General features: G+C 61.4%; 1 protein-coding gene across 4 annotated transcripts in view; it reads left to right on the forward strand.

Moving 5' to 3' along the window:
* The window catches only part of MROH1 (maestro heat-like repeat family member 1), a 45,121-nt gene that overhangs the window by 23,707 nt on the left and 5,081 nt on the right, over positions 1-16,333 (forward strand). For 3 of the 4 annotated variants that reach the window (XM_014538660.1, XM_014538658.1, XM_014538661.1), the window contains 15 exons: positions 386-505; positions 731-853; positions 1,575-1,721; positions 1,809-1,835; positions 2,730-2,852; positions 3,041-3,120; positions 3,219-3,330; positions 3,439-3,534; positions 4,078-4,182; positions 6,179-6,314; positions 6,419-6,531; positions 6,865-7,017; positions 12,315-12,469; positions 15,110-15,275; positions 15,764-15,960. In XM_014538660.1, the coding sequence (XP_014394146.1) occupies positions 386-505; positions 731-853; positions 1,575-1,721; positions 1,809-1,835; positions 2,730-2,852; positions 3,041-3,120; positions 3,219-3,330; positions 3,439-3,534; positions 4,078-4,182; positions 6,179-6,314; positions 6,419-6,531; positions 6,865-7,017; positions 12,315-12,469; positions 15,110-15,275; positions 15,764-15,960 (1,853 nt within the window). The remainder of the gene's footprint in view (positions 1-385; positions 506-730; positions 854-1,574; positions 1,722-1,808; positions 1,836-2,729; positions 2,853-3,040; positions 3,121-3,218; positions 3,331-3,438; positions 3,535-4,077; positions 4,183-6,178; positions 6,315-6,418; positions 6,532-6,864; positions 7,018-12,314; positions 12,470-15,109; positions 15,276-15,763; positions 15,961-16,333) is intronic. The other variant, XM_014538659.1, reaches the window with a different exon arrangement.

Here is a 16,333-nt window from a genome sequence, read left to right on the forward strand (position 1 = left end):
TGGGGGCGGGGGGGAGGAAACCCAGGAGGTGTGTGTGGGGGGAGGAAGCCCAAGGGGAAGATATGAGAGGGGTCCAAGAGAAGGTGCCCTGGGAAAGTGGGGGCGAATAGCCTGCTGGGGTTTTCTGGGCATAGTCCTTCGGTCCAAGTTCCTGGGCTTAGATTCTGCGTCACTTGGTGCCTGAGCCCACCTCTGGGCCCTTGTGGCTCTGGCAGAGCTGAGAAGAGAAGGCCTATGAGCCGCCTCATAGTGGCTGGTGGCTGGAGACTCCCCGCTCAGGCAGTGGCCAGAACCACGGGTTCCCAACAGCCCCTCCCACGTTGGCTGGCAGTGCCGGGCCGCCCTCCACCGGCACCCGCACAGTGCACGCCCTGGTTTGCTGCAGAACTTCCTGTACAAATGTGTGGGGACCACCCTGGGTGCTGCTTCCAGTAAGGACGTGGTGAGGAAACTCCTGCAGGAGCTGCTGGAGACAGCCAGATACCAGGAGGAGGCCGAGCGCGAGGTGCCAGCACCCCCCCCACCCCCAAAGCCCTGGGCCCACGGCTGGCTGGCAGTGCTCACTGTCCTCCCTTAGGCACTAGTGAGTGTGAGTGCATACGTGTGTGCTGTGCACAGATGCAGCCCTATGGTGTGTGCAGTGTGCATGCATAATGCATGCTCCTCCTGTCCTCACCCCCAAGCCCCTGTCTGTCCCTGCCCGGTGTGAGTGCCCCATGCACCTCCCCAGGGCCTGGCCTGTTGCTTTGGGATCTGTGCCATCTCCCACCTGGACGACACCCTGGCCCAGCTGGAGGACTTTGTGAGGTCGGATGTGTTCAGAAAATCCATCGGCATCTTCAACATTTTTAAGGTGCAGCAGTCGGTCCGGGGAGGAGGTCTGGTGGGACTGGCCTGGGTTCTAGTGTCTGGGGTGGTGGGGCGGCTTGGCTCTGGGTTCCCTGCAGGCCAGGGGTGGGGTGGGGAGCTGCATCCTGCCTCTGCTTCCTTGTGGGTGGGGCAACTGAGTGTGGGTTCCCCCTCAGCCAGTGACAAGGGGCACCCAGCCTTCCCCCAGTCTGGGTGGCAGGATGAAAGCTGCCGCCTCCCCTGGCTGTCTGTTCATCTCTGCCCCCTGGTGGCCGGTAGAGGCTGCGTTCTTGCCAAAACAATTACAGGAGGGTTGGGTGCCTGCACCCGAGGCCTGTCCCAGTCACAGGCTCTCAGGGCTGGGCTGCTTGCATGGGGCCGGCCCACACTTGAGTGTGTGTAGGTGTGGGCAGGCCCCAAGGACAGAAGAGACCCTGGCTCGGCTTCCTCCTGCTTGACCCTCCCACCTTGTTCCCTGTTCAGACCTTTGATCTCTGTCCCTTGGTGCCCAAAGAGCCTAGATCTGGCTTGTCCTGCTGTTCCCAATGGAGGGGCTCTCCCTAGGGCTGGTGTGGTTGGTTAAGCCTTTGATGTTGCTGGCAGCCCTGCCTTCTTCCAGAGGGACTTGGGGCTTGCGTGGGAGGCCTCCTGTGTGGGGTGTGGGATGCGGAATGGGACAGAGGGGCTGACTGTGTGATTGAGGCCTGCTGTCCCCCACCCCCCAGGACCGGAGCGATAACGACGTGGACAAAGTGAAGGGCACCCTGATCCTGTGCTACGGGCATGTGGCGGCGCAGGCCCCCCGCGAGCTGGTGCTGGCCAGGGCCGAGTCCGACATCCTGCGGAACATGTTTCAGTGCTTCAGCACCAAGGTGGGCACAGGGCGAGCGTCCAGGGCGGGCACTGACGCCACGACCTGGCATCGCACATTTTAATGCCTCTCACTTTTTGTTGTTCAGGTTCTGGGAATAAAGGTAGAGACCAAGGTACAGTGTGTAGGAGATGAGCGTGGACTGTGCTTTTCTCTCTCTGCTGGGCTGGGCTGGGCTTCACGGGAGGAGCCAGGGGGGCGCCCTCATGTACCTTGGAGCAGCCTCTCCCCACTCTGGCCCGGCCCTGGATGGCAGTGGGAAGAGAGGGCCTCTGCCCCTTGAGTAGTGTTGGCAGGCAGGGCAGGGAGCTGCAGACCTCAGTCCCTCTCCTGGCTCCGCTCCCCGATGTTCACCGGGCCGGCCTCACAGCTGCTCCGGGAAAAGGCTAAGCTCTGAGCCAGCGACAGTGGCCTCTGGCCTCACTAACATGTTTCCTGCTGGGACCGCTGGCACTAACCCGGAAGCCCCTCTGTGACCACCGGGCCCTCGCCTCAAAGACAGACGCTCTGTTCTCCTAGGGTTGCTGGGGGAGGGGCTGTCCTAAGAGTTGTCCCCCTCAGCCCATTAGAGTGGGGGGGCACCACCCATGCCCCTGGACAGCTGTCCTCACTACCTTCCCCAAACCCTCAGAGGCCAGTTGGTGGGACAGGCAGGGGCATCCCCATCTGGTGGGGTTCTTCTTGGGTGTGCTTCCTCCTTCCACCTCGGGGGCCCTTCCAGCCACAGGATGCAGGGGACATGGGACAGAGCTCACCATCTGCCTGTAGGGCCTGCCCACGGCCATGACCAGGGGCCTCAGGGCCTGGGCCAGGCAGGGAGCTGAGTGCCTCAAGGTGCCTTCACAGGCGCCCTCTTGTCCTTGTGGCTTTGACAAACCCTTAAGAACAGGGGCGTGTGGTCTGGCCTCTTGCTGTGGGCAGCCTCCTTTATGGGCTCAGCCCTGTGGACCCAGGGGCAGTGGCTGGGGAGCAGGTGTCGGCGGCTTCCTGCAGCCTGCTGTCCCTGCAGGACCCGGGCCTGCAGCTGTGCCTTGTCCAGAGCGTGTGCATGGTGTGCCAGGCCATCTGCAGCAGTGCGCAGGCCGGCTCCTTCCACTTCACGAGGAAGGCGGAGCTGGTGGCCCAGATGATGGTGAGGCCGCACGGGTCTGGCGTGCCTGGGGTGGCTGCAGGGCGCTGACTTGGACGAGGGGAGGTGGGTCTGGGGAGGCTGGGGCATGTGCAGTGAGGGCCCAGCACCTACTTGGCACAGCCTGATGGGAGCTGGATGGGGAGGAGAGCCGGTGCTTTGGCTCAGGGCTGTCACGTATTGCCCCTCAGGACTTCATCAAGGCAGAGCCCCCAGACTCCTTGCGAACACCCATTCGGAAGAAGGCCATGCTCGCCTGCACCCACCTGGTGTATCCTTTCCTCTGGGCATGGGCTCCTGGGGTGAGGGCACAGGGTCACGTGAGGGTGTGTGTGGCTGGACAGACCCCACCCTTAACTTACCCCTCAGCTCCCTGGAGCCTGAGCTGGAAGAGCAGGTGCAGTCGGACATAATCCACAGCTGTCTGCACAGCGTCATGGCTGTGCCGCCCGAGCCCGAGGGGGAGGGTGGCCCCCAGGAGGTATCTCCATGTGCCCCTTGCCCCCGCCCATGTCTGTGGGGGGCAGAGAAGAGGCTGCGGTGGGCGGTGTGGTCACTGGTGGGCCGGCGCCCCCTTCCCTCCCTCCAGTTCCTGTACCTGGACACCATGCACGCCCTTGAGGATCTGCTGAGGAGCATCCTTCGGCGGAACATGACCCCCCAGGGCCTGCAGCTCATGGTGGAGGTGTGCAATGGGGTGCACTGTCCGGGGGAGTGGGCACCTGGCAGCCAACCCTCCATTGTTTCTCAGGGCCCGCCTTGCCCCAGGGCAGCGCAGGGGCCATTTGGTGCTTTCTGCAACTGGGGTTTGTGGGTAGGTGTGCAGGTGGGGTGGGCCCTCACCCAGATGGGCCTGGAGCCCATTCCCGAATTTCCTTCATCTCATGGTTCTGGGACGCAGAGACCTGCAGGTGCCCCAGATGTGAGCTTCTGATCGTCTGGGGCCATCGAGACGCCGGGATGGCAGGTGGTGGCCATGCTGTCTCCCTCCCTGGGAACACCCCTCCCTCTGTAGGCCCAGCTTGCTCTGGGTCCACCTGGGGGCCATGTGTGTGATCCAGGCCAGCAGGACAGGCTGCAGCTGTGGTGACCCACCCTGATGTGGCCTGCTGGCCCCTGAAGCTTGGAAGGGTGGCCTGGCAGGGCCGCTGACCTGCCCACTGCGCACAGGCCCCTGCCTCCTGGGCTGTCCCCCTGGGCACCCGTGTGAAACCCCCATCTTCCCCAGCACCTGAGCCCGTGGATCAAGTCCCCGCGGGGCTACGAGCGGGTGCGGGCGCTGGGCCTGAGCGCTTGTCTGCTGCAGTTCTTCCTGGAGCACCTGCACGTCAGTGTGAGTAACAGGCAGTGACCACACAGCTGCCCCCACCACACTCCGCCCCCACCTTCCTGGCCGTCCCATTCCTGGATCCCATGGTTGGGGCCTGCGTCGGCTGCCCGCCTGTCCCCAAGCACTCAGCGGGCTTCCCGGCTGTCATCGAGCCCCCACCCCAGGCTCATCCCACACCGACAGTGGACAGAGGCCGATCAGGGCCAGGAGTGTCCTCGGGGCTGGCCACTCGGAGTTCAGTCTGACGGAGCCCACATGTCACCCAGGACTGATGTGTATTATGGTCCCCGAGTGAGGGAACGTGTGCTGGGGAGCGGGGTGTAGAGGAGAAGATGAGGGCTTTGGAGGCAGAAGCAGCAGGTAGGCAAAGACGGAGCTGACCACAGGGGATGTTTGGAAAAGGCGGAGACGGGGACAGCTCCGCGGGTGGTTGGAGCAGCCTGAGAGCCAGCGTGTGCATTTCAGTGTTTGGTGAGACACTCGGAGCTCGTGTGTGCGCTCTCCCAGAATTCCAGTGTCCTACGAGGCCGTCATCCAGGTGGTTTGGGGTTCCTGTGGCACAGCCCTGGCACTCCTGTGGCAGTTGTGACGGAACCCGATGACAGTGGTTGCGCCAGCAGCGGCGGTGAGGGTGGGCGCCTCCAGCCCGCCCCAGGGTAGCGGTGGTTGTCAGTGTCACTGTTCTCAGGGGCCTAAGTACTGCTGATTGTTGCTATGGAGGGAACTGGAGTTTGCAAGACTCCTCTGTTACTTGTGATGAGCTTTTAGCCAGTTTCCTGTGCTTCTCAGATGGTCGTCCCAGGCTGCATATCCCCTTTCAAACGCTGGGGCTTTGGCTTTCCCTCTGGTACTTGCACCTTCGTCCCTTCTCCGTCCAGCACGCTGGGGACGCGACGAGACAACACCCCCTCCTGGGAAGTTTCGCTGCTGAACCCAAGGCTTGACCTGCTGGGCACGTTTACTCTTTCTCATGCTCCACACATCCACACATTTGAATGAGGACTTTGATTTTGAAATTTATTGATTTGAGAGAGAAAAGGGGAGAGAGAGAGTGAGCCCTCCATTTGTTGTCCCACTGATTTCTGCGTCCCTTGGATGCTGCTTGCATGTGTGCTGACCAGGGGTCACACCTGCAGCCTTGGCATTCGGGACGGCGCTCCAACCCACTGAGCTACCCGGCCAAGGTCTTAATGAGGACTTTTATCAGGAGCACAGACGAGGTTGCCAGATGCCTTTTTTCCATCAATCAGGGTGATTGTAGGCTTTTTCTCTTGCTGTTTTACTATTTTTTAAAAATGTGCCCAAGCTTTCATTCTTCATGTGGCCAGATCTGCCAGGTCTCCCAATGGCTCTTGCCTTCCGTGTGTGCATGGCCAGGCTTTCCCCCTCGGGCTCTCGTGCCTGGTCTTCACAGGACCCCGTCCAGCTGTAACCGACATCTGACCTCGCTAAGACGAGCAGCAGCGGGCCCCAGGGTTCTTTGCCCAACACTCCAGCCTCCCTCCTCCCACAAATCCCCAGGCTGGTGGCTCCAGGACCGGAAGGGGGCAGGGGGCAGGAAGGCCGAGGGGTGTGAGTTGGGGGTCGTAACTGGTGTTGAAAGGCCCAGGGCAGGACGCAAGGCTCAGTGTTTGAGGAGAGAAGAAAGCGCCCTGGAAAACGGGACCAGGACCAGCGAGGGTGAAGGGGCCTGCAGTTTCCCTCCCCTGTGGGATTTGCCCTCTGGGGGAGGGGGCTTCCCATGGGGGTTGGTGGACTCATCAGAGCCCTGCCCCCTCTGCTGCCTGTGGGGCTCCATCTTTGTCTCCTGCTTGGCCCTGCCCTGTGTCCCCTCTTAGGTGCCCCAGTAGACTGTGTATGGTCTGAGCTGGGTCCACAGCTGGGCCTAAGTGGTACAGGCAGCACCTGCCCACCCCCTACATCCCCAGGGCCCCAGCTCCCCTCTCTGGCTGCCCCCCGCCCCAGTGTCCCCACAGCACCTCCCACCCCTCCTCTCCAGGCCCTGGTGCCCTTCCACAACCTGGGCCTCCTCGTCGGCCTCTTCTCCCCACGGTGTGCGGACCTGTGGCCTGCCACCCGCCAGGAGGCCGTGAGCTGTGTCTACTCCCTGCTCTACCTCCAGCTGGGCTACGAGGGTGAGCCTCTGGCTGGGCAGAGGTGCCGGAGGGATGAGGAGCAGTCTGGGCCCCGGGTGGCCAGGGAGGTCCTGCCCAGCTCCACGTGCCTCCTGCCTCCGCAGGCTTCTCCCGTGACTACCGGGACGACGTGGCCGAGCGGCTCCTCACCCTCAGAGACGGTCTTGTGCACCCCGACCCTGCCATCCTCTTCCACGCCTGCCACAGCATCGCTCAGGTACCTGCAGGCACCCACAGAGGGAGGCCGCTCGTGGTCTGGGCTGGGAGGGACTTGCATCGTGGGCGCGGGGTGCCGGGCGCTGGACGGGGTGCAGCACAGGGCAGTGGGCTTGGGGCACAGGGATGGGAGCACCAGGCTCCAGTGGGGAGTTGGGGCTTCTGTGACTGGGCCACAGCCCCTGGCACCCGGCAGGAGCTCCTGACAGCGCAGGGCCAGGAAGAGGGTGTTGAGGCTGGAGGGACCTGAAGGCTGAATGGCGCTGGCACCGCCCAGAGGTGCTATGTCTGGAAGCCCTTCCTCTGCTCTGCTGACGCACAGCCCTCTTCCTAGATCATCGCGAAGCGCCTCCCGCCGGATCAGCTCATCAACCTCTTGCTCACCCTGTTTGAGAGCCTGGGAGACCCCGACAAGAACTGCTCCCGAGCGGCTACAGTCATGATCAACTGCCTGCTGAAGGAGCGGGGCAGCATGCTGCTGGAGAAGGTGAGGCGGGGCGGGGCGGGGCGGAGTTTTATGGGCGGGGCTTGTCCGGGAAGGGGTGTGGCTAGGCAAGGACCTTGGGTCTGTCTAGATCTGTGGGGCGGGGGCTGGGTAAGTGGGGCCTCCCTGCTCTGCCCCCTTTCCCTGCGGCCCCGTCCAGCTGTAACCGACATCTGACCTCGCTAAGACGAGCAGCAGCGGGCCCCAGGGTTCTTTGCCCAACACTCCAGCCTCCCTCCTCCCACGAATCCCCAGGCTGGTGACTCCAGGACCGGAAGGGGACAGGGGGCAGGGGGCAGGAAGGCCGAGGGGTGTGAGTTGAAATCCCCAGGCTGGTGGCTCCAGGACCGGAAGGGGGCAGGGGGCAGGAAGGCCGAGGGGTGTGAGTTGGGGGTCGTAACTGGTGTTGAAAGGCCCAGGGCAGGACGCAAGGCTCAGTGTTTGAGGAGAGAAGAAAGCGCCCTGGAAAACGGGACCAGGACCAGCGAGGGTGAAGGGGCCTGCAGTTTCCCTCCCCTGTGGGATTTGCCCTCTGGGGGAGGGGGCTTCCCATGGGGGTTGGTGGACTCATCAGAGCCCTGCCCCCTCTGCTGCCTGTGGGGCTCCATCTTTGTCTCCTGCTTGGCCCTGCCCTGTGTCCCCTCTTAGGTGCCCCAGTAGACTGTGTATGGTCTGAGCTGGGTCCACAGCTGGGCCTAAGTGGTACAGGCAGCACCTGCCCACCCCCTACATCCCCAGGGCCCCAGCTCCCCTCTCTGGCTGCCCCCCGCCCCAGTGTCCCCACAGCACCTCCCACCCCTCCTCTCCAGGCCCTGGTGCCCTTCCACAACCTGGGCCTCCTCGTCGGCCTCTTCTCCCCACGGTGTGCGGACCTGTGGCCTGCCACCCGCCAGGAGGCCGTGAGCTGTGTCTACTCCCTGCTCTACCTCCAGCTGGGCTATGAGGGTGAGCCTCTGGCTGGGCAGAGGTGCCGGAGGGATGAGGAGCAGTCTGGGCCCCGGGTGGCCAGGGAGGTCCTGCCCAGCTCCACGTGCCTCCTGCCTCCGCAGGCTTCTCCCGTGACTACCGGGACGACGTGGCCGAGCGGCTCCTCACCCTCAGAGACGGTCTTGTGCACCCCGACCCTGCCATCCTCTTCCACGCCTGCCACAGCATCGCTCAGGTACCTGCAGGCACCCACAGAGGGAGGCCGCTCGTGGTCTGGGCTGGGAGGGACTTGCATCGTGGGCGCGGGGTGCCGGGCGCTGGACGGGGTGCAGCACAGGGCAGTGGGCTTGGGGCACAGGGATGGGAGCACCAGGCTCCAGTGGGGAGTTGGGGCTTCTGTGACTGGGCCACAGCCCCTGGCACCCGGCAGGAGCTCCTGACAGCGCAGGGCCAGGAAGAGGGTGTTGAGGCTGGAGGGACCTGAAGGCTGAATGGCGCTGGCACCGCCCAGAGGTGCTATGTCTGGAAGCCCTTCCTCTGCTCTGCTGACGCACAGCCCTCTTCCTAGATCATCGCGAAGCGCCTCCCGCCGGATCAGCTCATCAACCTCTTGCTCACCCTGTTTGAGAGCCTGGGAGACCCCGACAAGAACTGCTCCCGAGCGGCTACAGTCATGATCAACTGCCTGCTGAAGGAGCGGGGCAGCATGCTGCTGGAGAAGGTGAGGCGGGGCGGGGCGGGGCGGAGTTTTATGGGCGGGGCTTGTCCGGGAAGGGGTGTGGCTAGGCAAGGACCTTGGGTCTGTCTAGATCTGTGGGGCGGGGGCTGGGTAAGTGGGGCCTCCCTGCTCTGCCCCCTTTCCCTGCGGGTCTAATAGGGACAAATTCTCTTTTGTGTGAAGACTGAGGTTAGAATTTGGCAAAAGTCACTCTGTTCAGAAAGTAAGGTGGGGAAAGGAAATGGGAAGCAAAATGCTGCGAGGATGGAGCTGGAAGCTGGTGAGGTCTCAGGCTCTGAGATCGAAGGTGCCTGCATAGAGGGCCCCGCAGCGGGCTCACCCAGAGGCCGCTGAGGTACACACTGGCCTGGGCGACTCCCCACAATGACTGCAGGTTGGAGGCTCCCAGTATCAGGTGGCCCCCAGAGTGCGAGGGTGGGCCCCTTTCTGGTGGGTGTGCCTTGGCTTTCCATGAGTTCTAGTTCCGTTTCTGCACACGTTTCGTTTCCTGGCTCCTCCAGCGTGCCAGCAGGCTGGGCCCATCTGTCTCCTGGGTTGTCTGTGCCTTTCTTACTGATTTGCAGCGGTATGTGATACCTGTGGACACGAGTTTTCTGTTGGGTATCGCAAATGTCTGCTTCTCAGGGAGGGGTGAGCAGGCAATTTGCTGATGGGGATGAGCAGCAGAAGGGCCGTGTGTGGTGTAAGGCTGGAGAGGAACGGGCACTCAGGCAGGGGTGGTGGTGGCCTCAGGACCTGGGAGGGGAAGTATGGCAGGAGGTTGGGACGAAGGCACAGCTGTGACAGTCGGGGTTTGCTGGGCGAAGGTTTGGATTTTATTTTGCATTTATTTCCAGGTCAGATGTGAGCGGTAGGAAGGTGTCCTGTGGCTCTGGGCAGGTGGAAGCAGTGGCCATTGGTGGCCTCAGTGCACTCACAGCGTCCCATGTCCTGTCTTTCCTTTCAGCTGTCGACAGACACTTGGGTCGCTTCTAGCTCGTAGCTTCTATTTTAAGAATAAGGCTGTGAACATGGTGTGTAAATATCTTCTTTGCATTCGTTTTCTGTTCTTTTGGGTAGATACCCAGGAGTGGAATTGCAGGTCATATGGTAAATCTGTTTGGAATTTTCTGAGGAACCACCATCCTGTTTTCCATAGTAGTTGCACCAATTTACATTCCCACCAACAGTGCGTGAGGGTTCCAATTTCTCTCCGTCCTCGCCAACACTGATTATGGCCCGTTTTGTTTTATAGCCGTCCGGATGAGTGTGAAGTGGCCTCTCCTGTGGGCTTCTTGTTAATCCTCACCGAGGATACTTTTTTCCATTGATTTCTAGAGAGCGTGGAAGAGAGGGAGGGAAATGCAGAAAGAGAGAGAGACATCAATGTGAGAGAGGCACATGGATTTGTTGCCTCCACATGTGCCCCCACCAGGGCCGGGGATTGAACATGCAACCCAGGTACATGCCCTTGCCCGGGAATCAAACTCTAGATCCTGTGGGGTGCGGGCCAATGCTCTAACCCAGGGGTCCTCAAACTTTTTAAACAGGGGGCCAGTTCACTGTCCCTCAGACCGTTGGAGGGCTGGACTATAGTTTAAAAAAAACTATGAACAAATTCCTATGCACACTGCACATATCTTATTTTGAAGTAAAAAAAACAAAACGGGAACAAATACAATATTTGTATTTGCATGTGGCCCGCGGGCCGTAGTTTGAGGACCCCTGCTCTAACCGCTGACCCACAGCGTCCAGGGCTCCCCTGTGGTTGCGATTTGCATTTCTCTCACCGTTGGTCTTTTCATGGGCGTGTTGACCATTTGTATGTCTTCTTTGGAGGAATGTCTATTCAAGTCCTTTTCCTCCTTGTAAATCAGGCTGTGTGATTTTGTTGTTGAGTTGTATGAGTTCTTTATATATTCTGGATATTAACCCCTTACCAAGTGTATGACTTGCAAGCATGTTTCCCCATTCTGTAGGTTGCCTTTTCACTCTGTTGATTGTGTCCTTTGATACATAGAAGTTTGATGTGTTCCATGTCTATTTTTGCTGTTGGTGTCAAAGAAACCATTGCCAAATCCAGCGTCATAAAGCTTTCCCCATTTTCTTTCTTTCTTTTTTTTTAAAATATATTTTATTGATTTTTTATAGAAAGGAAGGGAGAGGAATAGAGAGTTAGAAACATCGATCAGCTGCCTCCTGCACACTCCCCACGGGGGATGTGCCTGCAAGCAAGGTACATGCCCTTGACCGGAATCGAACCTGGGACCCTTGAGTCTGCAGGCCGACGCTCTATCCACTGAGCCAAACCGTTAGGGCTCCCCATTTTCTTCTAGGAGTTTTATAACTTTGGGTCTCCCCCCACCACCCCGTTCTTGGCAAAGGCAGGCGCCCCACATGCAGAGCCAGCTGCTGGGCTCCTGGGGGAAAGCTGTCAAGCCATCTCCTTCCAGCTCAGGGTCAGACACGAGCAGGGTTCCTGACTCCCAGGCTCATCCTTAGCAGATCTGCCTCCTGACACCTCAGCTGCAGTGACGTGGCCTCTAGTGCCTGGTGCCCACAGGGATCACATGGGCCGCATTTCCCTTCCTGCGTGAGAGAGCTTGGCAGGGGGACCTCTAGGAGACGCCTGGACACTTCCTCTGACATCGGGTCAGAAAATGTGGTTCTAGCAGGTGACATGTGACCCATGATCGCAAAATAGAGCACGTTGTAAAGAACAGAGGTCAAGACGGCCACACAGCAGGCTCCTCACCTCAGCTGTTGGGGAGGCGGGAGGAGGCCTGGGCAGGAAGCACAGCTCAGGCTCAGCCCCTGCCACGCTGCCCGAGCTGGGAGCAGAGGCGTCGGGTCCAGGAGACATGCCATGCCCAGGTTCTGGGAAGGGGCATGGAGAGTGGGCTGGTCCCCGTTCTGTACTCGCGGTGTCACTGTTCACCAGCCCTTTGAGAGGGGACCCCATGCACACACTGCATGGAAGAGCAGGCAGGCCTGGCCTGGGAGGGTTCACGTCAGCCACGCCCGCGCCTTCTCGAGGTCCCATTGGGCAGGTGGCTTGGCCAGCCCTGCCCAGGACCCAGCGGTGGGTGGAGTGCACCGTATGCCAGCAGCCCTGTCCCCGCAGCTCTGTCTCCCCTGTTTTCACCTCAGACCAAGGTGTTTTCCGGGTGTGCAGCATGCAGTGGGGGTCCCTGTGGTCGGGGCCAGCACCTGCTGAAGGCAGGGGACCCAGAATGATGAGGCCATGCAGAGCCTGCTGGAGGCCAGCAGGGCCCCACTGGTCCTGAGGAGGCTCCTCGCTCTGGTTGCCTCACCGGTGGCTTCTGCAGTGGGGGCCACGGCCCTCCCTCTCCGGGCCCGTCCCAGCCTCAGTCTGGGGATCCGTCAGCCTCCCCTCTCTCTCCTGCATCCCCACCCACTGCCCGCCTTTTCCTTGGTCAGAGCGCCTGAGGCTGGGACACCCTAAATAGAGTGTCAGGGCCTGTTGGCCTCAGTGCTCCACACAGATCCAGAGGGCACCAGGCTCCCTTCTCGGCCCCAGCCCCACGAGGGGCCCTGCAGCTCCTGGGCTGCCCCCCGCCCATGGCCCCATATGGACAGCACCTGGCTCCCGGGCTGCCTGCTTCCAGGTCTGACCAGCGCCCACCGCCCACAGGTGCCCGAGATCATGAGCGTGCTGCGCTCCAGGCTGCAGGAGACCCGCGAGGAGCACGTGCTGCAGTCCGCCCAGCACAGCGTGTATGTCCTGGCCTCCCAGCACTGCGTGGCCGTGGTGACCAGCCTCCTGGGCAGCCCCCTGCCCTTCGACAGGTACCAGGTGTCCACCAGCTGCTGGGGTGGGCACCAGGCTCGGGGGTACCTGCGCCCCCAGTTTACACCTGCCTCTGCACTTGGTGCCTCCTTTTGGGAGCCAGCAAGACCCCAGGCCCGGGGGGGGGGGGGCAGACACCCTGCCCTCTAGGTTTCAGTGGGCACCCTGGGCTCACAGCCACGAGCTGTGCCATCCACTTCTCCTGGCCTGTCTCTGTAGGGTGTCACCCCATCTGTGAGCAGACCCTGGGGCCTGGCCCTCACTCTGAGCCAGGAAGGGGTTCCCGTCCCCCGTGTCGCACTCCCAGCTCCCGAACTCCCATCGGTGCCCGTCCTCCTGTTCCCCACGTCTCCTCCGTCACATCACCCTATTGGTGGTCGTTGCTGCCCGCGCTCCCTTCTTTGCTGGCTTCATTGTTGATGGAGGTCCACTGTCACTTGGAGACCCAGTGCTCCTTGCGTTTCGGGTCCTGTCAGCCTTGCTTTTGCGCTCGCTCCACAGCCATCACCTGGCGAAGCACCTCTCCTCACTGGCGAGGGGTTTGCGTTGAGGCGCATCTTAGCCGTCGCTTGCCTGGTGCCTCCTCTGTCCTCCCATCTCAGGGCCTCGTCATCTTGCTGACGCAGCTGTAACGTCATCTGTTCCACTCAGTTGCTTTGGGGGTTGTATACTCTGCCTCTGTCCCTTCAGTGCTCGTTCTAAAAATGACCACGAGGGCACAGGGGAGGTGCCTGCATGGAGCCTCCCTCCAGGCCCCTGTGCATACCCGCCTGCCCGGTGTCACCGTAGCTCCTGGATGGCCATTCTGGGGTGGTGCCCGTCCATGTCTGCATGTGGCTCTTCGTCCATCCCTTGGCTTCAGTTTTCATGGGGGCGTCACTTACACAGAGGAGCCTGAGGTCGTCACAGGGTCCCGTGGTGACGTGGGCGGCCTGGTGGATGGAGCCCGTGGGATGTGCTGTCTCTGGCGCATGCGCGGTCGCTCTTCCTTTCTGGTCACTTGGTGTCCTGTGGGCACCCAGCTCGGACAGGAATGGGCTGACCTGGGTCAGAGTTGGCACGTGCGGCCCTACCCCACATCTCACGTGCCCGTTTTTACACAGCCTGTGAGCTAAGAACGAGTCTCACACTTATCAGTGGTTGGAGAAAATCAGGAGCATGTTTCATGACGTGAAATCACGTGAAGGTCGGTCTCAGTGTCCATGAGGAGCATGTTATTGGGCCCAGCATCCCCCCTTGTTCCCACAGCAGTGTGTGGCCGCCCGGGTGCCAGGGGATGGGCCGTCCATCTGCCCACCGCCCATGTCCCCTGGGTGTGTCCTCGCCATCCTGGTTGGCGTGTGCGTCTTTCCACAGGGCCACCAGGTTTTGCTCCTCACTCTACAACTCGGCCCCTCACTCTCCTCCCACTTGAAGAGCTTCCTCCAGGGCTCCCTTGCTGAGGGTCTGCTGCTGAAAACGCTGCACTTTGTCAGCTGAGATGTACTTGTTTTTGTTTAGTTTGGTGTGTTTTTTAAGTTGATTTTTTTTTTTTTTGAGAAAGAAGAAAGGATAGGGGGAGAGAAACATTGATGTGAGAGCAAAAATCGATCAGCTGCCTCCCCCATACCTCCCACTGGGGATCGAGCTGAAACCTGGGCATATGCCCTGACCGAGAATCAAACCAGGGATCCTTCAGTGCACAGGACGATGCCCAACCCAGTGAGCCACACTGGCCAGGGCCTGGAATGTATTCGTTTGCTGCCTTCTTGACTATTGTTTGCAGCGTTTGGAATTCTGGTTTAGCAAGTTTTCTTTCACTGTGTGTGTGAGATCAGCGGTCGCCAACCTTTTGGCCCTCACAGACCACCAGTTGGTGACCGCTGTGTCAGATGATGTGACGCCTCTGGCCCGAGTCTCACTGGCGGGTTGTCTGAGGGGCCACGTGCTCCTTGGATGCGCAGGAGCCATCCCTTGTCGCTGGCTTGCGCATGTTTTGGGTTGGGCCCAGGGGTCCTTGGATTCTGCTGGGCACCGCTGAGCTTCCTGAGTTCTGGACACTTTTCAACCTGCTTCTCTTCAGTCTCTTTCTCTGCTCCTGGGACCCGAGTCAGTGCCTGTAGACCTGTCTCCAGTTCCGTCTTCTGGACCCACCGCGGCCTCTCCCTACGCTGGGTCCTGCTGGCTCCTCCCATCCATCCTCCAGGTCCCTGTTTCTCCCTTCTGTTGCGTCCAGGCTGCACACGTGCCCACCAAGCAGCGCTGCCCCTCTTCCTAAAGGGCTGTTGCTTCTCTTCCGTTTTTAGAGTTTCCTGTTCTGTCAGGTATTTGGTTTGTCACTTCCTCTGTACACACGCTGACATCAGAGCCGTCTCCTGTGCGTCTGAGCCCCGACTGCAGGGGCGTCTGCTTCTCTCACAGGCTGACTTCCGTGTGCCTGGTCTCAGCCACGTGCTGCACGCTTTGTAGATGCTCCCGGGACCCCTCCCACCGCCTCACTGAGGCCCTCTGTTTATGGACCCCTGGGGTCAGGGGAGGTGTGAGTTTAGGTCTGAGGTCAGGGCACCATTTCCCCCTGGCTGGAGCTGAGTGTGGTGGGCATGTGGGGGGTGGAGCTGGGGCTGGCAGTGGCCTCACGGTGACCACCCTCCCTGCCCCAGCCACACCTGCTCCCTGTGGCGGGCGCTGGCGGTGGAGCCCGGCCTCAGCGCCCAGGTGCTGGGACTGCTGCTGGAGAGGATGAGCAGAGACGTGCCCTTCAAGGAGAGCCGGGCCTTCCTGCTGAGCAGCACCCCCGACCGCGTGGCCACGCTGCTGCCCCTGGCGGTGAGTGCGGCCCCGCTCCCTGCTCCTCCCTGGCTCACTGGCAGGCTGACCCACAGGTGGTCTGGGCACCGCCCCCCAAGGCACCTGGCAGCTGCCTGGGGCCCCAGAGCCAGCAAGCTCAGAGCCCAGCCTCGTAAAGGCCCCACAGGTGTCGGTCCCCAAGGGAGACCACTCTGTTTCATCCTTCGGAAAAAATAAACCTGGCTTGGCAGCGATTTCAACAGTAAAGCAGCTGTGAGAGTTCCCTCTTCTCTGCTGAGGAGTCAAGAGCAGATGGTCGGGGGCCGTGCCCGGGTGGGCACACGGCTCCTGAACCTCCTCCCACCCCAAGGGCCCAGCTGGGCAGCCCTCGGGTCCCCGCACACCCCCGACCTCTGGTGGGCTAGTCTGGGTCCTAGGAGGCAGGGCCCAGCGTTTGTAGTGGCCGCCCTCCACTCGTTATATGTGGCCCAAAGGGAGGGTGAGCCTGAGGTGGCCGCTGTCCCCAGGCCACCTGCGCGCTGCACGAGGTCATGTCTGCTCCGGCGTCCGGGCCTGCGGTGACCGAGCTCTACCCCCAGCTGTTTGCGGGGCTGCTGCTGCGCGTCAGCTGCACAGTGGGCGTCCAGCTGCCCCGGAACCTGCAGGCCAAGGAGCGGAGGGCCAGCAGCTCAGCGCTGGCCTCCAGGACCCTCGATCCCTGCAGGTAACAGGCCCTCAGCTCCTGCCCCAGCGCTTCCTGTGAGCGCAGAGCGTGTGGTGAGCGCGCCGCACTGGGGTGCCCTGGTGTGTGTGCGCCAGGCCGCGGGGGAGAGCTTGTGCCTGGGAGCCGTGTCTCCCTGGTGACACACTCCAGGGACACACTGTCCTGGGAATGCAGCTTCCGGGCTGTCCCTCCTCCTCTCCTCGGAAAAGCTTGGGATGGGGACTGTCTGGGATGCGCTGCAGTCCCTGGGGACGGGCAGGCAGGTGTAGTGGGCGCCTCCTTCGGGAAGGGTTTGGGGTGCTGTGGGGCCTGCAGGGAGCCACTCCTCCAGCACAGCCTTTTCAGCCCCGTCCTCCGCCCCCCCGCCCCCGCG

Source organism: Myotis brandtii, unplaced genomic scaffold (assembly GCF_000412655.1).
Source record: "Myotis brandtii unplaced genomic scaffold, ASM41265v1 scaffold1956, whole genome shotgun sequence".
Taxonomy (NCBI): Eukaryota; Metazoa; Chordata; class Mammalia; order Chiroptera; family Vespertilionidae; genus Myotis; species Myotis brandtii.